General features: G+C 40.9%; 1 protein-coding gene across 6 annotated transcripts; it reads right to left on the bottom strand.

The window, feature by feature from the left end:
* Positions 1-236: 236 nt before the first annotated feature.
* Positions 237-23,776, bottom strand: hycc1 (hyccin PI4KA lipid kinase complex subunit 1). Of its 6 annotated transcripts, XM_085395738.1 has the most exons (13): positions 23,624-23,776; positions 15,623-15,671; positions 11,876-11,957; positions 11,117-11,218; positions 10,555-10,734; positions 9,640-9,720; positions 9,445-9,560; positions 8,698-8,793; positions 7,925-8,041; positions 7,491-7,578; positions 5,118-5,280; positions 3,663-4,006; positions 2,240-2,378 (listed from the first exon to the last, which is right to left on the bottom strand). In XM_085395738.1, exons 3-12 carry the CDS (start codon positions 11,924-11,926, stop codon positions 3,708-3,710), a joined length of 1,293 nt encoding a protein of 430 aa, XP_085251864.1. In that variant the 5' UTR covers positions 11,927-11,957; positions 15,623-15,671; positions 23,624-23,776; the 3' UTR covers positions 2,240-2,378; positions 3,663-3,707. The 6 variants fall into 6 exon arrangements, with proteins under 6 accessions (XP_085251868.1, XP_085251864.1, XP_085251863.1 ...); XM_085395737.1 differs by lacking the exon at positions 15,623-15,671; XM_085395741.1 differs by lacking the exon at positions 15,623-15,671 and having other exon boundaries at positions 3,663-4,003.
* Positions 23,777-24,616: the final 840 nt, after the last annotated feature.

The raw sequence follows: 24,616 nt of genomic DNA, 5'->3' as shown, positions 1-24,616 counted from the left end.
TCAGTATCTACTGATTTTCAGTCCAGTTCTTGTGTACCTCAGCATGCCTTCTCCCTGCATGGCTAGAGAGCTACTGCTCAAGATCACTTTAAAAATAAGAAGTGAGGGGTGACTCCAGACTTGTCACAGTCCTGTATGTGCATGCTTTATATAAAAACTTGAAAGGGTTTCAGGTGACTTTAGTGTGATGTTTAGTGATGAGCGGAAAAAACAAACACAAGAGCAGAAAAGTGAAATATAGAAACACTTTATTCCCAGAAGTTGTAGCAGTGAGTTATTTTCAGACGTAGAAAGGCCAATATAACCGGTCTTGAGTACAACAGTATGATGTACAACAACAGCTTACCCGTTCACATTCTGTTAAACCACACACAGAAAAACATGATTATTGTCCCACCACGCTACAGACACACAGCTCTAGTATACAGACAACAGACTACAAGTTTGCTTGGGGGTCGAGCAGCATGAACGCTTGATTTAAGACATCAAAATTAGCTGATGGTTGGAGTTTTTATTTGTTTGCTGGTACAAGAGAATATCACCATGTCTTGTGCAGTGATGAACGACAAGAGGAGACACAGGAAACACGTCACTAAAGCACTACAAACAGCTGGAATGGTGAGTGGATCACAGGACGGGAAAGATGCCCTGTTGCTTCAGACGATCTTCCACATTTAAGGTAGAGTCAGTGGAACTTCACTGTGAAGTACCAAATTCTTTAATCACTTTGTTGCTCTTTTTTTAAAGGTTCCAAAGCATTTTTCTCTTACAGGGAAAGACGATGTTTGAGAGTCAAAACTTTCTCATGAATAAGAAAATACCAGCGCTGAAAAAACACAACTCATTTGTTCTTCCATGTGCAAAATTTAATACTTAAATCACACACGCACGCACACACAGCCATCATCCATTAAAAACCCAAATCCTCTTTGTCTTCGTTTTAAATTTTTGCCATCAAATACACAGCAGTTCAGGAAGGAGCGAGGGGGGTGGGGGGGTTGGTGGGGCAGGGGTAATATTGCTTCTCCATCTTTAATGAGAATACTGTGTGATTGTAAACATAAAGACCAGATTCTTATCATACTGGTTGATTTTTAATGTTTTAGTTGTAGGTTTTTTGTTTCTCTTTAGGACGAATAAAGCACAGGCATAACTTCTGATAAGTGCCAACAGAAGGAAGATTCAGTAAACAGCCCAAAATATAAAAAAAAAACCAAAAAAAAAAAAACCCCACTGAATAGAACAGTTTTGTATTGCTATGGGAAGGAATCCATTATTATAATCATTATTTTTTTATAAAAGTAGTAGAAACAGTGTTCCAACTAGGAGAATCAACTATTTCACTTCATCAATCAGCAGCCTTTTTATCTAAAAACAGTTGTACGTACAGATAAAGTCAACGCACACACACTCACTCACAAACATGCTCGCGCACTCAACATGTGCCCTTTAACAAACCTGGGCGGTAAGGATGGATGTATGGAAAAGCCATGCAGAGGGCAACAAATACAGATTAGATCACTTTTGAAGTACTTTTCCACATAGTTTCTTAGTGATTTTGAATTTTAAGCACGCTCGTTTACGACCACAGTTATGTCCAGGTCATGAGCGCACTGCTAAAAGTCAGACAAAGCTGTAAGCGGCGTCCTCGTGCCTCTGACTGCGCTCGGCATTTCACAGCACAGAGTTAAAGACACCGGGGGGGGGGGGGGGGGGGGGGGATAAAAAAAAAATGGAGTGACAAGGGGGAAACAGCTGGAGTGTTTCTTTTGCAGTCAACTGCAGTTAGCATGGCTTGGAGTTCCAGGTCACAGGTATGGGGTCACAGGATCAGAGACGAGTCAAGAGTCACACTTGAGTTCAAAGGTCAGAGCCGAGATGAACGCTAATGCTGGGGGAGCGCTGTGTGTGATTTGGCGCTGGACTCAAGTACGCCAAGCCTTCCTCCTGCAGGCTGCAGGAGTAGCGGCTGGCTTCGGAGGTGGTGTGGTTGCTTGAGGGAGGGGCATTGCCGCTGGCCACGTGCTCAAAGGAGCGTGAGAAAACGGCGCTGGCGGTGCGCGTCAGGCTGGTGAGGGCTCCCGCTTTGGGCACCGATTGGCTGGAAGTGAGCGTTAGCCGCTTAACAGACAGCTCTGCGTTCTCGCTGGCGGCCCGGCCTGGCATCAGAGGGCCCGCCTCCTTGTCCTTGTCCTTGCTGGTCCGCCCGCCAAGCCGACACTTCTTCATGGCTTTGGCCCCCAGGTTCAATGTTGTGACACTGTTGCTGATAGTGATGGTGGGTGGGGTCATGTCAGGCCCCGCGCCACCTGGCCAAACCCCTTCATCCACCTCCGAAATATCCATCAGCTCATCCGGGGAACCCAGATCCACTGCGTCTGTGAGATAGACAAGGGGAGAGGAAACAAGAGAAACATGAGAAAACGGCACACGTGTCAAAAGTGAAGAACCTCATCTGTCATCCAGTCTAATCCATTCAATCCTTTAGAGGCTTGTTTGAATTTTGCGCAATATCATGCTGCTGGATGACAGAGGAGGTCCATCACTGTCCAGCAGGTGGCGACCTCACACTGCAATCTTTCACCACCTGACCAGAAACAGTAAGTCCAGGTACAGTACACAGGTTGAGAGACCCAGCAGCTCTGTGAGACAACGGTCAGTAATTTAGTGGCAGAGGAGTGCATGTTTGATCCCAAAAGCAGGAAAGGACAGCATCTAAGAGCAAAACCTATGAAAGACCATGAAGGGAAAGTAAGGGAAGCAAACCAAGGCACACCCTAAATATTTTTTCTCTCTTCACTAACTCTAAATACACAAGAAAACTTTTCCTGTTTTCTTGAATTCATGCATCCACAACTGTGTGTGAGCTTCCAACCACCTTCACATTCACAAACACACATTTCTAATCTGATGCTACCACTGTGACACAAACACCAGAACAGCTGAAAAACAGATAAGCAGGTCTTGTTACACTTACTTTCGTGCTCAGATTTAACCTCTTCAAAACAAATATGCACTCATTGGATTCTAAATTTAAATATGGCGAAAGCACATAATTCAAGACCAACGTATCGTTTCTCAGTTCCTACCTACCAGTCAGAAGGAAGTAATCTGTGACCAGGTGCAACCTGGGGTAATGTGTCGAGGCAAACAGACCAAGAAGGTCTCTGATAACTGTGGCGAAAACACAGGAGTTTCCTCGATATGCTAACAAAGATATCTAGGTCTTTTTATTCAAGGTCATCATGACTTAACAGTGAGTATAGGCTTTTGGGGTGACCTTCACTGATCAGGAAAGTCTCATTTTAACACCGTTACTATTCCCCTCTCTGATTAATGCTCTGCTTTTAATGTCATCAACTCGCTCATCATAAGCACATGTCATTCCTTTGACTTTAATGCATTTTTTATTAGGTTATCGATCTGTTATTCAGTGGCATCTTAAATAATTCATTTGCCCTTTAGAAATTCCAGCAGGAGATCTTTATGAAGAAGCTTTAGCCACAAAGGAGAGAGTAAAAATGAATGATGCTTAATAGACAGATGAGAGGAGCAGCACAGTGAGAGGAGGGTAGAACCCAACGCAAACAGGTACAAAGGGGGGGAAAAGAAAAAAAAAAGATCATGCAGCTTTTTTAGACCACGACCCCACAATTGGTTACCTAGGTTACCCCATGAGTGGGGCAAGGGGAAGGAGGGGTAGGACCTTAGTACTGGTTCCTCCCTGTGGAGGCTGACCCAGACCCCTCATTCTCCACCATTCGCCTCACAGACTTCTGCCTCCTGACCTCCAGACGTATGCTGGAGTCATGACCTCGGGGGTCCATGCTGACCTCAGAGGTGGCACCCATCATGTCGCCGTCTGCCGGGGAACGGCCATCGGGGCGTGGCCGCAGGGAGTCCCCGTTGGGCATTCGATCACCGCTCACGCCCGTTACATTGATCTCTGGGATGGCCACGCCCCCCACCGCAGCTTCACCGTCTACACACACCTCCTGGTTCTCTGCTGGTGGGTGGGTGCATGGACGGGGTAGTGAAACAATACACAAACATATAGACACACGCACGCACATGCACATTTCATGCAGAGGTACATGAAAAACAAAAAAGGTTGCAAAAAAAAAAAAAAAAAAAAAAAAAAAAAAAGATCACAGACAACAGAAAAAACACAGAGACAAACAGGTAATCAATGTAATGGCAGAAAAATAAAAATAAAAAACAAATCATAGTGATCAGAACATAACACATGGTCAACGTACATGCTAAATGAGAGTGAATACGAACACAGCACTTAAATGAAATAATACTGTTCATAGATCACTGTGCATCCTCGCAAATAAATGAATACTTAATACCGTTTTCCTCCATCTGCTCATAACAAAAGCTTTATTTTTATATATATATATATATAAAACACTCACAAAAGTACGATCTGTGACAGAAAAAGCAGGCGTTAGACTCAATGTGAAACCTACTTATTAAACTAGCTCAAGGCTGTAATTTACCCAGACGTAGCTACACTGGGAAAAGAGAACAGCCCTCTCCTAATTCTGCACCACAAAGAGGCTGCCATCATTTACTCTAGAGGGTAATGGAAGTCTGATTCATTTGTTCTGTGGTCATTATAATATTAATAAAAGTCTTCGGCACAAGGCTGAAACTGCACAAAAGATAAGCACACACAAATTTTCCACCAGTATCCTACTTTAAAAACACTGCCTGCACTCTGTCTGATCTGATTTATGTGGCATGCTGAATCTGTCTGCCTGGCAGGCTGTTCTGTCCCTGTGCTGCCAGCATCTCAAGAGTATTCTCAGAAATCAGACAGAAAGCGGTGGTTTTCAATGAGCAGATTCTAAGACGGAGAGGGACGGCACTAGTTAGAAAGCTGAGGATGGGCAATCTATGATATTGAGGGGCTCCATGAGGGATGACAACAACACGTCGACTGTCACACAGTGAAAAAGGGGAAAGCGCATGATGAGATCTAAACCTCTTGCTCTCTCCTTTGGTGTTAAATTCATTTGTTGGTTTTACCTTTTTCTTTTAAAACATGAGAGAAGCGTGTAGGAACTCTTGTTTGGCAAGTTTGCGTTAGGCCTGTGTATGCGTCTCACCATGTCTCTTCCAGCGGTGTCCCCTGATCGAGAGGGAGGTAACAGCGTTGCGGGAGATCCTCGAGGAGGTAGGTGTGATCTCCACCTGAATACTCCGCGCACCCTCCTTATTGTTGCTTTTCAGTGCTGCACTGTGCAGTGATGACTTAATGGCGTTACCCACCTGGAGATAACAAGAATCACACATTTACTGCTTCACAGTTCAGTCTATTACTCTGTAACACATTTTAGGAGAAAGACATTGAGCCTTAGATCATGGGGGTTCTCAAAGTTCTGATGACTGAGTGCATAGTTCAAGAAGCCAGCACACAGATGAAGGCCACACTGAAATTATGCACCCATCAAGATGGAAAAATAACCCAAAAACCAATAATTTTATTATAGATTTTAAATTTAAATTTAATTATAGTTCAATTGATTCCAATTCTGCCAGAAAGCTTCCTTAGCTGCACAGCAGATGTCGTTATATTATTACAATCATCTAACAATGTAATAAAGTTCATAGACAAACTACAGCCTGTTGTCTATGTTTGCTCTTTTAGGTTTCAAAGTTCAAGTTTTATTTTTAGGTAATGTTTAAAATTTCTGGGTTTAAAGAGAGTTATGGTTTATGAAGGCAATGGTAAATTTATGTCCCAGGTCATGGTTAACCATTAGTCAGACACCTGTTACACTTAACACCAGCTGTATTCAGACATTTTTTTATATTAAAAAAAAAAAAAAAAAAAAAAAAAAAAAAAGGATTTATGCCCCAACATCTTTACACACACTAATCTTAGTATGAAGTGAACTGAGACTGATGGAAGAATACAGCAGTCTCATGTTGCATTCAGGCTCAGGTGGCATAAAACTCTGAAGCAGCTTTACTACAACTAACTGTTATCGAAAGCTAGTGCGAATTTGCATTAGTGCAAAAATAACATAAGCAGAATTTTTACCATTTTAAAAGTGTTTACTATAATTATGTTTTTATGCAAGATCAAGTGCCAAGGATTTACTGTGCACTGCCAAATTTAGAGTTTTTAAGCTAAGTTACAAAGCTGTCGATATTATAAGTGTATGCCATTTTACAGCTCCAAAAATTACAGAAAGTTTCTACTTTCATTTCCATATCTTTTTTCCCTTATTGGGAACAAAAAACACCACCACCACCACAACCACAACCACAACCACCACAACCACAACCAAAAAAATAAAACAGTACCAATGTATAGCAAGCACAACTTAGGATGTATACACACCGAGCCTTCAATTGGGCTGATAGCTGATGTTGATACTAACTTATTCTACTTAACATAATAATAATAGTAATAATAATGATAATAATAATAATAATAATAATAAATCAGTTTTAAGTATTTCACTTAGCCAACAAAAACCTGATGTGAAACAGGAGAAGCTCTGCTCCTGGTGACCAATATCAGCCAACATATGATATTCAGACACTATGTCAGAGCATCCCTGCTTCAACCACATTAGAAAATTGACCCCATCAACCAAGCACAGGATGGACATGAAGTACACGCTGATGTTCTGTCAAGTGGCTAATCCAACAACATCTCATCAATAATTTCACTTGCACATAGTAGACATGCAGGAATTAAGTAACAGAAGAAGCAAAATAAAAAGGAAAACAAAGACTTGTGTGTCACACTGAAATGGATTTCACAAGTCTTTATACAATAATCTTTGTTCCTAGTGCTCCTCACGGGGCACTTGCACTAATAATCTCCTAACAGCCGAGCACGTAACACACAGCAGAAAGACTCATAATCACAACACAACATGTCTTTTGTCTGTGAGGCTTCGGCACACTGGTCTCATGAGGGACACGCCACCACGGCACGCTAAGCTAGCAGCCACCTGGTGTATTCCACTTGCAACACAGAAACCGACAACACAAAATTGACATTTTAAACTTTCCACAGTATCACATGTGCAACTCCTTTACACGGGAAAAAAATAAAATAAACCATCACCACTGTTACTAATATGAGTGTAAATGCTGTTTGTTTTGATTGTTGTGAAGGAGCACACCTTGAACTGTGTAGTAATACTGTAAGTGCGGGTTCAATCCTCTACTCCCTGGGCCGCAAGGATTATAGCTTAACGGAGCAGAGTGGAAAGCATGTAAATAATCTCGTGGGATTGCACTCTGACTGACACACACACACACACACACACACACACACACACACACACACACACACACACACACCAAGACAATGCCGTATACTGTGCCGTGCATGAAACAAAACCAGAAGCCAGCATGTGGACAACCATCACATGCTCTCCCCTCTCTCTTACACTTAAAGACACAGACACACACTTAGAGGAGGTGTGATAGTGGCAGAAAAATATCATTACACCCACCAACAGGGCTTCGGGGAACAACTCTAGCTGGGCTCGATACAGAACGTCATCCAGTGCTTTGGATCCCAGGTCAACTTCACCATTACACCTACACAGGAGCAGAAATGTGCGCACACATGCGCACACGCACACACAGTTTGTTAGTCTAAAACAGATTAAGGGATTATTGTTATTATCATTTTATTTTAATCTGACATGCTGAAATAAGTACAATTTAAAGAAATTAGCTGAGACAACAGAAAAGATTGTAATTACGTTTTTCACATCACTTATAAAATGTAAGCTTGGAACATAAACTGTCTGCACTAATTATCTTAACGAGTATCAGGAGCTTCCTGTACCCAATCTCTGTGGAATCTTTTTAACAACGCAACTTTGACATTGTGACGCCATGAGAACTTTCACTGTGTGCTGGCGTGTGCGTTTGTACTCACAAGGCGTAGTGGATCCCTGTGATGAGCTGAACCAGGAACTCTGATGTGACTGTGAGCCGTGCGTTAATGCCTTTGTACCGCCGCATCTGTTGCCGTGGGTAACCACAAATACACACCCTGGTAGATAACCAATAAAAACACATTAGAGAGGTTTAGATGAGTAAGAATGGAAGCAGAGAAACCACTCCAGTGGGCCACTTAGCTGCAGCACCATTAAAGCCATTTACTTAACTGTGTGGCGAGCTGAGCTGATGTGAAACTCACCAAGCAAGATTCTAAGTTAAACCACACCCACACCCCCACACACCATGCATCTAACAAGCTTCAGAGGAGTCAAAAAGCATGAGGTAACACCTGTACCGTATATTAGAAGCTTTATGCATTGTACAGCGCTGCTAACACAGCAAACAGTTAGGCAGAAATCGAGGCCGATGACTTCTCTTTAGCTCAGCAGACCAATGCTCAGATTACTGAGCTGGGATGTGTGTACACTGCAGCTCTTTGCCAAATAGCGATATCTTGGCTCTCTCTGGCAGCAAAGTCTATAAGAGGATCAGATAAGCAGCAACTTGCAAACGTGTGTGTATGTGTGTGCGTGCGTGTGCGCGCATGCGTGTGTGGGTGTGTGTTTGTAAGTTGCCTCCATAAAATATTACCTAGAACTTCAGCAACACAAGCTATAAAGTTGGAAAGCAGTTTGTGTGCGTCTGACCCAGCTGTAGTGACCCACAAATGCTAATGCTCGTGGGCGTGTGTGTGTTTATATATTTTACCTGGAGCTGAGCTGGCAGAGGGACTGCAGGGAGGTGGAGGACATGTAGCTGAGAGCGGCGTTGTAGCAAAGCAGGAGGAAGGTCAGCACCTCAAATCTCAATAACACAAACAAACCCTTGAAATGGCACGTTACGCAAGACACACCAAAATCTTAAAACCTGAAATTCCATCTGTACAGGATATGATAGGATTAGGATAACAAGAACCAAAACATTCATAATATTTGTGTGGGATCTTTAAATGCACCACTTTTTTGTCTAATAAGAATTCTCCTACTGGAAAACAAGCGATTTGTTAAAATTAAAAATGGTTAAGGCAGAGGACGTTCAGTTCAGGCCAACATGGCCGCCAGTCTTTCATCTCAGTTAGAATAATTTAAGAAACCCTAATGGCAATATAACAAGTTTAAATGTAACAAGGCAGAGACAACTGCCACAGGCCACAGCTGAAGCTACCCTAAAATAAAAACCATGGCAGCAGCTTAATTCCCCATCAGTACACAAGTCATCATGAATCTGTTTTAGCCAGTTTGTTATTAAAGGTAATATGTCCTTTTTAGGCTATAATACAAAGCATGCATTCACAAATGAATAAGTAAAAGTACCTTTTTTGATCAGATTTTCCATCTTCCTTTATGTGCATTCTTATTTTGTTAATTAGCTGGTGTTTGCTGCCACTTTGAAAACGAACAGACTGACATCCTGCTACAGGTAAAGCACATTTTAAAACCAACATGACTGTCTTACCTGTTCTGTGCTGTGAAGGTTTCTCTCTGGAGGTGAGGCCCGCTGTACACCACTCTGCTCAGCCCATGGTTAGCCAAAGCTCCTTCGGTAAGGGCCATGGAGCCAATAGTTGAAGGCTAGAGGTGGATACAGTTTATGTAAGTACATTTCTGCAGAAACAACCCTGGCACAACTTTGAATGAAGGACACACTCACCTCATGGTAAACTGAGGGTTTGGAGAGGGAAGGGACGGTAAAAGATAACACCTTACTCTGTCCATCCTTATCAACTATTTCCTGTAAAAGAGAAAGACAGGAAGAGGGAAAACTTATGTGGGCGAAAGCAAAAATAAAAAAGCCCTTTTTCCATCTGCGTCTGCCCTCAAACCTCTAAAGAGCGTGTGCTGATCTCTTCGAGCACAGTCATCCGTCATGTGTGGGTGGCTGTGTATAAACCTGAGGGTCTCATTTCCCTACTGACACTTTGTTGGTGTGCACTCATATGTATGCATGCGTGCTCACACAGGCACAAACTGCGGGGTTTTGGTGCCCCTCTATGTGCATGTTAATGTCAAACAGATTAATGGGAACCAGCCAGTATGTTGAGTGACAGCTGACCTATTCTGGTATTCAGAGAGGAAGTGAGGAGACAGTGGACTTTGCTGATAGATCACTCGGAGCTGAAAAGGATGAAATACAACTCAAACTTTAATCACTTCTAATACTCCCATCTATCTGCAAATGAAAAAAGGCATTTGCAAGGTGCTGTCCATCAGTGTATATGTGCAAAGTCACTGTTTCCACCACTCCTCCCCCGTATTTCCTGTCACGGCTGTCTAACATGGCAGAAAGGGCAGAAAGTAATCTTTCAAAACTCATGACGCAGATCCCTGAAATAGTTGAGCAGTTAAGTCCTCTTTGTTGGCAAATTGCATGATAATTTCCACTTGGTAAGGATCAAGGACTTTTCTAGTGTTTTTCCTTACTGTGCACTTAAAACACTAGATACATTTTATTGCCGTCAACCAGAGCAGCTCACCTCTAGTAAAAAATAAATAAAACCGATCACCCGTGAGCTTCATCTCTGCAACTAGAAAACAACTGCAACAAGTGCTTCACCCTCTCCCTCACCAGGTTGTAAATGCCTAGCAGCAGGGCCTCGATGCAGCCGGAGGTGTGGGGGTCTCTGGCTGCGCTGACGGACAGGAGGCTCCACAGGAGCTCTGGCAGGAACTGTAGCGTGAAACGCTGCAGCTGCGGCTCACCGCTCCGGTAAAACTCAAACAACTGGTGACACACTGGCTCTAGTAACTGCATGGGACACATATCCAAAAGAGAAAAAACACATGGCATACAATTAGGCCACAACATTTAAAATAAAAAACAAAGTAAAAATCACGAGACAAGAACTGCCAACTCATTTGCAACAAATTTTGCAACTAGCATCTACGGTTCAACGATAAGATCAGGGTATAAACACAGCACTGCTTGAGGGACGCAGTGTGTTTGCAAATCTGACACATCCATAAACACAAGATTATCAAGCCTGAGCAAAAATATAACAATAACAAAAACAAAGCAGGTAAATGGTCGGACTGAACACATGACTAAATACTAAGTACTGGTTAAAGGTTGGGTGGTCAAACTTTTACAATCTAATTTTCAAGTTAATAAAAGATTTATATCTACATACGTCACTGTAGTTCTCTCTGATGACCTTGTAAAGTGCAGGGACCAGGGCACCTTTGTCTTTTAGTGAGGCAGCATAGGTGGAGACGGCACTGTCAGGAAGGGTCTGAAACACATATGTAACCAGCTGAAGTTTAACATGCTACACATTTAGGTCTTACAGCATTTCAGTTTGAAAAGCAAACACTGAAAAGACAAACACAAATTCATATTATTTACACTGATTTGCAAAAAAAAGAAAATATATATATATATCATTGCTTTTTTTATTTTTATTAATAAAATCTGCCATTTAGCAGCAAAGCAGACTGATAGTCTGGTTTTGCTGCTTCTGAAATGACGTTTTAATAGCAGTGAAATCCTGCAGAGACCCTGACAGCTTCTTTAACCACAATCACTGTCTGTCACACTGAGCTGGTTATATTAGGTCAACTTTACAGACATGACAGCAGATTGGTCCTCACACATTCACACAGGAGAGAAAAAAAAAAAAAAAAAAAATCTCATCTGCTCCTTCATTAATATTCGTCACTAAGCCGCAGCTCTAGTACTGGTCACCTAACAGCAAATGCTCATATTTGAGTAGGAGCGTGCAATTTTCTGGTAGCGAAGCACTTCAAAGTGTGTTTGTTTATGTGTGAAATAAATCCTGTCAATAATAAGAAGCAGAGTATGTACTGTATACAGATCACAGGTAAATGACTTTTTTAGTATTTTTTTCCCTGCCCAAACAAACACTTTCATACAGAAAATGAAGCTTTACCTTAAATTCTGACAGCCATTCCTCCACCACTCCTTGGTCCATAGCCAACATGTTCCTTCATCTGCAGTGGAGTTACCTCTACCTAAAAAAAATAAAAGAAAATAAAATAAAAAGGAAAAAGAAACCCTGATTAAAACAAAAACAAACAAAAACACACACTCTGCATAATAAATGTTAACATTTATGACCGCAAATATACAGAACACATACAAACAGTCCACACTTGAACAAAGCTCCACTAAATCTATCAGCCTTCTTTTTTATTTTTGGTAACTTTCAGAAAAAAAAAAGAAAAAAAAAAGAAAAATTCTGTTACACATCAAACAGTAAGTCTCTCCTTCCCGCTCACTGCTCTCCAGACGCACACCTCTGCAGGCGCCGCCTTCTCAACTTAGGCTTACAAATCGAAAAAAATAAATAAATAAAAATCATAAATCACCCACACAGAGAAACCTGGCTGGCTTCTCTTTTCAAGCACTGACGAGAATAAGAAATATGGCATGGCTGAATGCAGATACTTGCTGAACAGGCGCTACAGTTTATATGTCCATAAACAGACAGACAGGTTCCTCTCCTACTTCAGCTGACATTTTCATGATGCAATGAAATCTCTGCTTCCTCCATTCCTGTTTGTTATTTTTGATATCGGTTCCAGTCCATCACAGTATTCACACTCTGAGCACCCTGTACGCCATGCATGTGGCTTCTTTTCTATTGAAACTCCAATGGCACCTTTTCTTTCTTCACTTATTGCTTCCTTTGTTGTCATTTTAATTCTCACTTTGTTGAGAAACAGTAGCAGATGGCTCCTACTGCACACTCCTATTTATGGCCTTTTCATCCTATAAGACCTGCAGTCACTTGTAGAAAAATTAAAAAGACAGTTTAACCACAATTCTAAATCTACTGCAGTTTGGGTGTAATTAAAACGCAGTAGTATTTGTTCACTCAATTTCACAAATTTTAATTAAGTTTAATTTAAAAAAAAAAATAAAAGAAAAGTAAAAGTGTATAAGACTCCTCAAGGATCATATCTACATCAGTGTGTGTGTCTAACACACACACACACACACACACACACACACACACACACACACACACACACACGTCTCTATGGAGAAACACCTCTATTTAACTATGAATGCTAGATGTTAATGCTTCCATAGGTACATGTGAGTCCGATTGTGTTGTTCTATTAATAGTTTAGTACAACCACCCCCAAAATCAAGAGTACTGCAGCCCACTTAAAGACCAGAAAATCCCATGGGGCCCATCCAATCTTAAATCTTCACTCTACCTAATCATATGCAAAAGACACAAGCTTCAATACAAGAGAAGTAAATTTAGGTCAGAGTAATGAGAACTGTCACAAACTAACTACATCCTATTACCAGTTTTAATTCACTTTTTATATAAATAAAGTCACATGTGCATGCTTATACAGTAGGAACTGGTTAATTGTTAGTTTTACTATAAATTAGATTTTTTTTGTTTGTTTGTTTTTTAAAATCACTGGCATCGTTGTTCACACAAACAAACACACAACCTATGCAAGTAGACCCTGACTAATAGAAGACTAAAATCAATATCTGCCAATTAAAAATTTGATAAATCAGCAGATATTTTTTCCTCTTTACACATGAACCATAAAAACATTTGTTATGTGCTGCTATTTAAGAGTCTGTGTGAAAAAAAAAAAAAACATGAGAATGAAGTTTAAAAAATAAACTTCTTTTAGTGTCACAAATTTGTCTAGCCTCTGCCCAACTCTGTTCAGATCAGCAGGTTTGTGGCATTCCAAACGTGTGCTGCCAAACAGGGAAGTCACCGAATGCCCTTTGGTGGACAAACTATTCAACATAAGCACTCAAAACATTGTTAATTACATGCGTCTTCTTTACTTTGAATTTTCATTTATTGGCTGTTCTAAATGCTGATGCCCTATTATCAACAAATACATAATATTCGCTGATATATCTGTAAGGCATTGTAAGTGAAAATCATGGACTTCAATTCAACAGTCAGTTGCTTCAAGACCCTCCAATAATAGAGGAAACCCCAACAATGAGATAGCCTCATTGAGCAAGCACTTGGTGACAGTGGGAAGGAAAAACTCAATTTTAACAATGACCATTAATGTGATGGAAATCCCTGCAGCAGTTTTCTAATGAACCAATAGTGAGAGTCTGCCTAACACCATCCTCTTTAGAGGCATCTGCATAAATCACATTTAAATATTTACTTCTTAAATGTCACATTTTTTTTGTATCACTGGAGCAACACATATGTACATGTTGACGACCCCTTAACCAAATCTACAGTGTGACTATCACTGTAAGACCATGGCAGGCCAGATACCACCTCTGTGCCTCTCTGATGAATCCTGTGTTTTCAGTGAATGGTGCCTGTGTTGTGTGCGCACTCTGAGACTGCAAGTACAAGGCTAAATTGACTGTTGAATGCAGACTCAAATTCCATGTTTGGTATGTCTGGTGAAAGAGGCTGAGGAAAAAGAAAAACAGGGAAGGAAAGAGTCCTTTTATGCTCATACCCGTCACACAGAAAAATGTGCTAAAATTTGGTGCAGGGAAGATGGCATATTTTCAATTTAACACTACTCCAATGTTTCACTTCTTAGATTAAAAGATACACAAGCGGTTATTAAAAATGTCTTTACTTTCACCTCAGGTAGAAGGCTGGCTTTGAAAGGTAACATTACGCAACATATTCTGTTAAAGAAAATACTCTTTAAAATAAATACAAAACCCACATTCTATAGATTATTGGACAGATATTAATCAGAAAATCTCCCAACAAGCACAAATAGCATAAAATGGTAATTAAAAAAAAAATAGTTATTTGATTTTTGTGCCTTCCTTTCCCTGTCCCTCTTTTACCCATCCACTTATCCTCCCACACATCATTTCTCTTTCCTCATGCTCTCTGCCTCCAGATGCCTTTTTCATCCATTCAAATGCTTCTTTTTGTATTACTTCAGTGCTTGGTCCCTTCATGGCAGCCAGGTGTCTATTTATGGACTCCACCAATGACAGGAATGACGAGGGGGGAGGGGAGCCAGTGACTCATAAAATGTGGAAGGATTATAACGCAGAATAGCCTCCATTTACAGAAATTAGTCCTTTGTGGTAGCCTGTTGTTCTGCTCTTTAACACTGATGAGGACAACGAGGACAGCCAGCATATGCTGTTTAATGGCAGACTAACTTGAGTAACAAAATAAAGAGTGTGATTACACTGAGGATGAGTCAGACTTGTCAGAGGACTTCTTCCTCCTCCTACAGAATCACTTTTAACCCAACTACTGTGTCCACACTGGCGTCTGGGGCATGTCATCTGCATCATATGGCTCCAGAAAAAGACATGTGAAAGCTACAATCACCAGCTGCCAGCCTTGCCGCCTATCTATGTGATATATTTGCCTTCAATCCCAGCAGCAGGAAGAAACTGCAGTGACAAAGTTTGATGCATGGTCAGTAACAAGATACACAGAAAGAATAATAATGTAGAGACAATGGAAAAGGGTTAAGAGTCAAATCAGCTCAACATTGAAGGATACACGCAATTAAGTAATACTAAGAGGAAGAAGTCAGACCACCCTTAATATGCAGATTATTCTTGTCATTGAAACCACATCAATAAATATGTCTAATAACCAGTTAGAAATGGAGAACAGAGGCCATTTATAATTTCCAAAGAGCCAAATAAGGAAGTAGCCAGCTCAACTTACAAGTAGCCTTCGCAGAAACATGTGACAGAAACTGTTACAAAACAGGAGGCTGGAAAAAAACAAAACAAAACATGAATGAATAACATGTTCAAATCAACACTCAGGTCAATTTTTTTTCCAGTCAAATGACGCATCAGTCATACATTGTTAATCTTTTCAACTTTATGACTCACGTAGTTCAAGATAGGATCAGCATACCAAGGACTCATGGACGCGCCAGGTGAACATTGGCATCAGCCGATATCGGCCTTGTTGATCACCATTTTTCTGTTGCGTCTGTGTCATTTAACCAGTGTGATGAAGACGTGACAGGCTTTTAATTCAGTTATTTCATAAACTGTATATGAAAGACCTTTTCAAGCTCCCTTTGTTTTTTTTTTTTTTTTTATTAAAACCCTGTGCTTTAAAATCCTCCCTGTGCTTCTCTCATCTTCATGCACAAACGTGAACATGGGTCATGTTCACAACATGGCTTATTATTTCTTGCCATTTTATAACAGTGATCCAGAAATCTACAGTACTGACCTATCAGTAGAGCAGGGCGATATGACCAAAAATATTTATCACGATATAATGAGATTGCCAGGAATACCAACATTTCACTAAATCAATCTGATATCATCATGCAAATAAATGGCGTCAAGATGGCAATTACATGCAATTTCTCTGATAATGTAACAATTAATTATGATAAATCATCAGAAATCAGACATATGTTGCTGTCTGCGTAGGCAGACATTGATATTTAACGATTACATTTGTGCTCAACAACCTTAATGTTCTATAGGAATACAATCAGAATGCAACCAGCTGACAGCCTGTTGCGTCAAGTCCCTTCAAGTTGTGCTCACTAACAAAGACTCATTCAGACTAATGACAACATGTTGGATATCCATCTGCATTTATACATTAGACAGCAATTATTTTCAAACCTTAAACAATCTCTCTGAGAGTGATTTTAGTCAATCCAAGTCAGACAGCAACTGTTTGCAGAAAGGTTGCCTCCTATCAGCCAAGCTACAATGACAAGAAAATTAAATATCACGATAGAATATGGGTAAAATGCACATGCGCAGTGCTTTTGTTTTGGTACGCACATGGTGGAAAAAGCATAGCGGCTACGGAGAATGAGAAGTGAAAAAGCGGATCAGTGAATGAAACGGATGAACCAGAATTGGTTTGTAAAAACGTGCAACTTCAGATACGTGGAACTGGTTTGGTTTTTGTCCGTCAGATAGCCACCAAAGCACATTTTTTTTGTAGAACATGCAAGTGGACCGTCGCTATTACCGTATTTTCCGGACTATACGGCACTCTTAAAAGCCTTTAATTTTCTCAAAAATTGACAGTGCACCTTATAATCTGGTGGGCTTTATGTATGAATTCTGTTTTGCTTACTGACCTCAAACCGATTTTATGTGGTACACAGCGCTCAGAAATCTGTCAAAAAATGTTTTAGTACAACTTTGGTAAGCTACAATGCTGCACCGCTTGATGGATTGTCGGAGCATTACGGCTACCATAGTCAAGAGCCTCACAGAGTAATACGTACTGCGCTTCAACATAATATAACCGTATTGTATGTGTATAAGGACTCCAAAATGGCACCTGTTAAGAGACATGCGTATGAAGCCGATTTTAAACACAAGGCTATCAGTCAGTCACGCAGTAGAACATGGGAAGAGAGCAGCTGTGAGAGAATTCAGCATTAATGAGTCAATGGTACAGAAGTGGAGGAAGCAAGAAGAATGAGTTGAGTAAAGGTAGACTTATCTGACTGCTTTATTTTGCTTAATGCGCCTTATAATCCCGTGCACCTTATGGTCTGAAAGATATGTATTTGACTTATTTATTTGGCACTGTGGAGTTTCATGTTGCAAAGCACCTCTTTTTAACTTTTGTGGATATTATACATCATAGGTGTCAAACTCTGGCCCGCGGGCCAAATTTGGCCCGCAGCCTAATTACATTTGGCCCGCGAAGCCATACCAAATTACTATTAGAGCTGGCCTACTGGTATTATACAGCTAATATATACATTGTTTAGTATTAAGCTTTGCTTGTTCCACATTCAGTTTTTCAGCAAAACTTGTTTGAGTCCATAAGAAGAGATTCATTCTTAAATCTGGAGGAAGATATTTTTCAATAAATATTAATGTTAGCCCGCGACCTTGTTCTAGTTTTGAATTTTGGCCCACTGTGTATTTGAGTTTGACACCCCTGTTATACATGGTTAGGCTCAGGATATGTCAGCCCATTTCCACTGGAAATGCCTTTTGGTTAAACTGTCAGCAAGGAATTTGTATTTGTACCATTACATTTTTATACAGCTTTAATGCACATAAAAACAGCTGCTTGTTTAAGTGAAAATAAATTAATGGGGTTTTTTTTTGCACTAATAAAGTTGTGGAGTTGTAAAGTATTTTGTCTTGCATCAATTATATCATTATCGCAAATTTTCAAATATATATAGTGATAAATATTTTTGGCCATATTGCCCTGCCCTAGTTGCGATCATAAGTGGTAGTGGATGTGAAACGCTCATAAGCTCTGGGTAACCGTTTACTTAACACAAACTGCAACAGGTCGGAGAATATAGGGAAAAACAAAAACAAAGACAAGATTGTTTTTCTAGATGCAAAGAGGTTGCCATCTTATCTTTTGCTCATGTGACTCAGCTATTACCTTGCTCTGAATTAGGAGGTAGCTTTGTCAAGTTAAGTGTGTTGGCTTTTCAGCTGAGCTGACTTAATGCAACTTTGCTTGGCTAATGTTATCTCAGGATGGTTGGCATGAGATGGGTATTTTTAGAGTAATTTTATTTTATAAAATATTGATATTTGATGTCCCTTTATTGATATAATATTGCAAAGCAACATATAATATTATGCTATAGCGACGCACACACACAGATATAATGATAACTCAATCTGAAACTACGTTAAAACCACAAGAGACAGAGATGCACACAGCAAATAATAACCTGTTTCAAAGACTTCTAGCCTCTATTGACAAACTGCAGGCAGACTCAATCATCTGGTGGAGGAAAATAGAAATGCAATTGTCTTGGGAGTACACTATTGAGCATAATTATGTCATTAAGCAGGTGTTTACCTTCCATCTAGGTCTGGCTAACTTGTTAGTGGTCTCTGTGTCATTACAGGCTCCCTAATCAAGACAGAAATCAATACAAACTGGAGGGAGCACCCTTGAACAAAAATGATGCAGTAGCTGATGAGTTTTCTCTGTGCAACTCAATCACACTGACCAGTAAACACATGAATAAACCAGCGTCAAAGATAAGGCGGCAGAGCAGGCTTGACAAGCAACAGCAACAAATCGATGATGTGCTAAAGAAGTAGATGTGAGATAAAGGGAGAAGAGTTGCAGATGGGCAGTCCAGGAAGATAAATAGAGCAGAAATCAATGACTAAATTAAAAGCGGGATAGTGACATCTGTGATTTGGTATGAAAGAAATCTCAAGGGGTGAATAACTCAAGACAAGTGCGACACCAGGGTGCACTAGAAGCACATTCAGAGAGCAGACACCTCTGATCTAACATTAGTAATTTAAAATATTACTCTGTGACAACAATGCTCATTACAACATTACAATACTTTCTCACATGGAAATGTGGAGGCACAGCAATGGATTATTTGCAAACTGACTAACTAAAAATAATATACCCAGTTAAAGTTTTCTCACTAAGCTTCATAAGAAACAGCTAGATTTTACTCAGTCATGCCAACTGCCAAACTTCCTTGGTGGGGGTTATAAAAGCAGAGATTTCATCAGGGGTCGATGTTTGTTGCCCCTGGCAACCTCTCAGCCTCTGAGAAACACATGAGATAAGGAAGGATACTGTCACACATACGGTACATACACAGCTATGTCCCTGTGACCTAGACGAGCTCAAGGAATATCCTACATGTTAAGTAGTTTAACCATAGAAATGCAAAAAGCTGACAGAGCCAGCTACATGGCAGAAAGCAGCAGAGGATGTGTCATGGATTGTACAAGTGTGCCTGTGCAAGTGTGTTTATTCAAAGTCTGGTTTGACAAAACCTGTTCCTGTGAGCTAGCAGAAGTTGACAGCTCATTCCCTGTGATTTTTACACCTACACTACTGTCTTGAACTAACAAACACACACACGGACACACACTGGGCTGCCAGTCTAAATAGTTGGGTTGCGGTCACGTGGTTCTGATGACGTGCGGAGGCAGCGCGATTTTTGAGTGGAGGGCGGAAGTAAACATGGAGGACACTGTGGAGAGTCAGGAGAGCAGCTATTGTGCAACTTTAGACCTCGTTTCTCGGGAGAGATATAAACAGATAGTTAAAAAATATATCGCACGTGATCCGTATTCTTTGAAAATGTCCGAATACACCACAGAAGTAAAGGATTTGCCTACTATCGAGGCTGTGGATATCACCAACTACTTGGTCCTCCAGACTTCTTACTACACTAGGCAGCAAATGAAAGCTTTCAAGAGTCTTTGACATGATTCTTGTTTGTTTTACATCTCAGCACAATATCTTACCTGGATAAGTGAATGTCTCATTCACACTGAAGTCTTCTGGTTGTGGATTCTCAGCTGGAAGCTGCAGTTCGGGGTTCTCCACTGTCACTAGGCTCAAATCCGGGCTCTCAGCCGTCTGTTGCATATCCAAAATCGCCTCTGCACATCGATGCTGTTCTGCCTTAAGCTTCATTCTTTTCTCTCGTTTGAGAACTGATTCCGATCTGGGTTTTCGTTCGTAGCCGAGATTGACCGTCGGAGCCCAGTCCTCCGACTCTTCGTCATCCAAAGCACTTGGGCAGCCTATAGTCCCAATCAAGTCAATATTAGACTACTAACTTAAAAGCACTAAGTAAACGAGAATTTAACGACAACCTAATGCTAATAAGTTCGTTTGCAAACATAACATTACCTCTGACGAAGTGGTCGCTGCAGACACGGGCATTGGCAGACTCTGCTCCTCCCGACTGTAAACGTAAATTTAAAATCCATTTTTTCCTACGTTTTTCGGTTAGAATTTTCCATTTTTCTCCTCTTCGTTGGGCTATTTTTGGTACCCTAAAATACCGTTTATCAGTTTCTCTGGTCGACCTACTGGAGCATCCGTAAACACAACAGGACATAGGCATTTTGCGTACTGTCTGTCTGTGATTTTGCGCTTATCTTTTTCACTTCCGACCGCCAGTCAAATTTCGCGCTTTACGTCGACGTCACGTCTACGTCAAATGAAACCTAGCTATGAGCTTATTTGTGACTCCTCCTTCCAAGGACTTCTTTCAAAACAAAGGCTTTGAGTTTACATTTCTAATCCTTGCTGTGAGCTTGATGATCTTACAGCGTTGATGCACAACACCTGAGGCAGACATACAATAGCCCAGTATTTCCTTCACATGGTTTCATACAAAAGCCACATTTAAAAGAAAAGGAACAAAAACACACACACACACACACACACACACACACACACACACACTGTCTGGGAGAGCTGGAGCAGAGAGAGTGAGAGAGATGAAGCATGTCCAAGTGTGAGAATGAATTAGGCTGACACCCACACACGTGTATACATATCTGCCTGTTGATTACATCATTTCCCATTACACACATACTTCGGAATCGGAACCTCCCTTTTTTTTTGGCGGAAGTTGTTTAGGCCAATGGGAGTGGACGTTTAAATGGAAGGGAGAAGAAAAGAGAATGACGAAGCGGGTGGTTTTAAGAGTGACTGAGCTGCCCCAGCTGCTTTTTCCTGTGGTACAGGGTTTAGTTACAGAAACTGCTGCTTAGCAAAACAATGAGAATCCTACTTACACTGCTACACCAAGGAAGAAAAGCTAAAGGAATGAAAGACAACTATAAAAATGAATGTAATAAAGTAAAATAAAACCTACAGTAGCAAATTACCCACACCTGACTTCAGATACACTTTAACTGTTATACTAAGCAACTAGTATCAAAAAGAGGAACTAAAAAACAAGAACAGAAACAGAAGTTATTAAGGAACTACTTTAATCTACACTGTGGTTTGTAAAAGCAAAGTTAAAGGCAGGGTTGTGCAACTGTGGTCAAAAAAGGGGAAGACAGGAAAGAGCCTCCATCATGCCCAGAGCTCACAGTTTGACCCCACCTCCCGCTAAGAGTAATTTACACCATTCAGAAGACTTTAACATTTTATTTTGACATCTCTCTTCAGTTTATATCACTTCTCTTTTACACTGTCTGTTGGCATCTTCTTTATTTGGACTACCTTAACTCTGTTGCATCACTGACTCCCACCTTGCTCTCCCCCTAAAGTCTTCTTCAATAGGAGGTTTCGTGTAGCTTTGGGGGAAAGGGGATAGGCGGAGGTCTGTTTTTCTGCTTCTATTTTCTTTCATCCATGCAAACATATAGCTAAGTAGAAATGACAACAGAGTGTGTGGTTTGTGTGTGGTTTTCACTGCTGAGGGAGAGAGAGAGAGACCCAACAGCGAGGAATCCTCTTATAGCAGCCTACGCTCTCCTCTCTTGCCTCTAAGCTAGTGATGTATCCCTCATCTTGCCCCTCCAATTCTCCATCCTCCCGCAGCAAGTGATTAAAATAAGGGTTTTGTTTTTCCTTCCATTTTTAACACTTCCTTTTCTTTCCCCACCACATGCTTTGTTTCAGCTCATCCTGTTACAGTTAGGCAACTCACTTGTAGCCTCCTGCATACAATTAGCTTGATTTTCAAGGTTTCTTGTGGAGTTAAAGTGCTACATATAATGGCATTTATAAGTACAAAATACAGCTTAACCCATGCCATGCCTGTGTGTGCAAAAGATACAGAATAAAAAAAAATGGAAGAGACTGCAACAGTTTTCACCACTCAAATTGCCAGGAAATTTCATGAGCCCTCTGGCACAAACGACTGTCCATGATGCCAGATGACAGCAGAGCCTGCACGATCTTTCTGCTCCATGACCTGCTGTGCTTCATTGTCAAAAAGCATTAAGAGCCCTAAGACACTTGCAGCCATGGGTGCCACACATCAACAAGCCTAAACTTGTGTCTGCGCGCGCGCGCGCGCACACACACACACACACACACACACACACACACACACACACACACACACACACACACACGCCTCCGCCTAAGGTCAAAGGTAAAAACACACACATATGGTAAGCAAAGGACAACAACGAATTAAACGCTAAAACAAAAAACTGCCACAACAGCAGAAGCCTTTTTTTGCGAAGGTCACAGAGAAGTAAAACGAGCAGCTTTAAACTTCGAGTACTTCGAGCACGTACTCGCAAGGCTCTGTGGCTTCACACCAGCCCCCCCCTATACAGGAAGCCCCAGAACAGGACGAGTGGTGTGGAGAAAAGCTGCATCACATGACAGCTATTAGAAAAATCCCAACAACGCATTATCCAATATGCCCGTCTGTGGTGGTTTCTCTTCCCCTGTCACGAACACAAATCACCTGAGGAATAACAAGTGCACACACCTGCTACCAAACAGGATAAAGACAGGTACAAAGTCTGCCTCCACGACTGATGGGACAGAAGCAAAATGGTAGCAAAGAATATGTCGTTACTATGATAAGTTGGAAAGCCCCCCCGCCTGCTGTGTCATATCATATTATTTAGTTGATTTAAGTAGGATCCTACCTGTTCCTGGGCGCTGCTAACCAGCTAGTCTCACACCCTCAATACTGGTTATACACCTTCTTTTTTTAAAAAAACAAAACAAAAAAAACCCGAGAATTTCTGTCCCGGTGAACTGTTAGCGCAATGGAAAAATTACATTAGCTTTCTCCCGCCGTTCACTTCAGAGCATTTTTTAGCCCGTATGAGCCAGAGACCTAAAATTAATCCCGAGCCGTCACACTCTCTCTATATCGCCTTGCTGAATGACTTCGAGCTGTCACTACGGTTGCTTACAGATTAGCTAGTTAGCTGGCTCAGCTAAGGGGCGACTCTAGGCAAACTGAGGAAGTTGCTGTTTACTTACTGGCATGCTATCTGTCAGCTTCCTGCTATCACCGTCCTCCGTCGTTCCGCTAGGACGAGTAAACGGCTATCACTTCGCTACTCCATAAATCTCCTCAATAATTCAACAACATCACCTCCTTCCATCTTCATTACTTTCTCCACTCAGACTACCTTTTAGAGAAGAGGACGCGCTCTACACTGAATGCCAGGCTTCTCAGCCAATAAGAGAGAAGTATATAATCCAATTGCCGCACGCCCAACTAAACCATCCAATCAAATTAGACACGAGGACCGCAAGTTAATAATTTCCACGATCACGGTAGGTTGTCCCAGTCAGTCGCCGCTCTCTGACAGCCAAGTGATTTGTCAAATCTGCTATTAATGAAGATTTGTATGTATAAGAAAACATACAGTTTGCAGGATATTAATTATCGATTTTGATTATTTACTAAATATATGAATGTTAATGAGTAAACTATAAAAATATCCAGTTACCATTTTTAACCATTATATTTCACTAAAATTGGGTCCACGGCCTATATTCAAGATTTTGCTCTATTTGATCCTCGTTCTTTTTATTTGCCGAGTATTTTCATAAAAAAGGAAGTGTTGGTGTTGCTTCTCTTTTACATCACACTTTACACCTAATTAATCCAAAGCCAAAGACAGAAACACTGCTCCAAAACTGTCCCTCTCTGGTAAACAATAAATGACCATGTGACAATAGCCTTTAGAACAATGGATTTTTGGAAATTAATTATCAACATGGCATATGACCATGTGTTGGTGGGCTTTTAGGTTAATAACAGTGGGAAAGTTGCGGTTTTTAATCAGTTAATAGAAGTCTGTATATTGAAACAGTAAAACATCCCACGCACAATCACGACAAACCTCCAGTTTAGTTTTCAGCTGCTGTTGCAGTGAGCTTTCATGTCATATCATGTCAGCTCTGTCATGTCTGGGAAACATACCAGCCATGAAGTTCGCAATCTGTTAAAGCAGAGTCCAGGCA

Source organism: Rhamphochromis longiceps, linkage group LG22 (assembly GCF_057381845.1).
Source record: "Rhamphochromis longiceps isolate RC_006_pf linkage group LG22, R_longiceps_female_GT1.1, whole genome shotgun sequence".
NCBI classification, from domain to species: Eukaryota; Metazoa; Chordata; class Actinopteri; order Cichliformes; family Cichlidae; genus Rhamphochromis; species Rhamphochromis longiceps.
The sequence above is the reverse complement of the archived record's forward strand: the minus strand, read 5'-3'. Positions and strand labels throughout refer to the sequence as shown.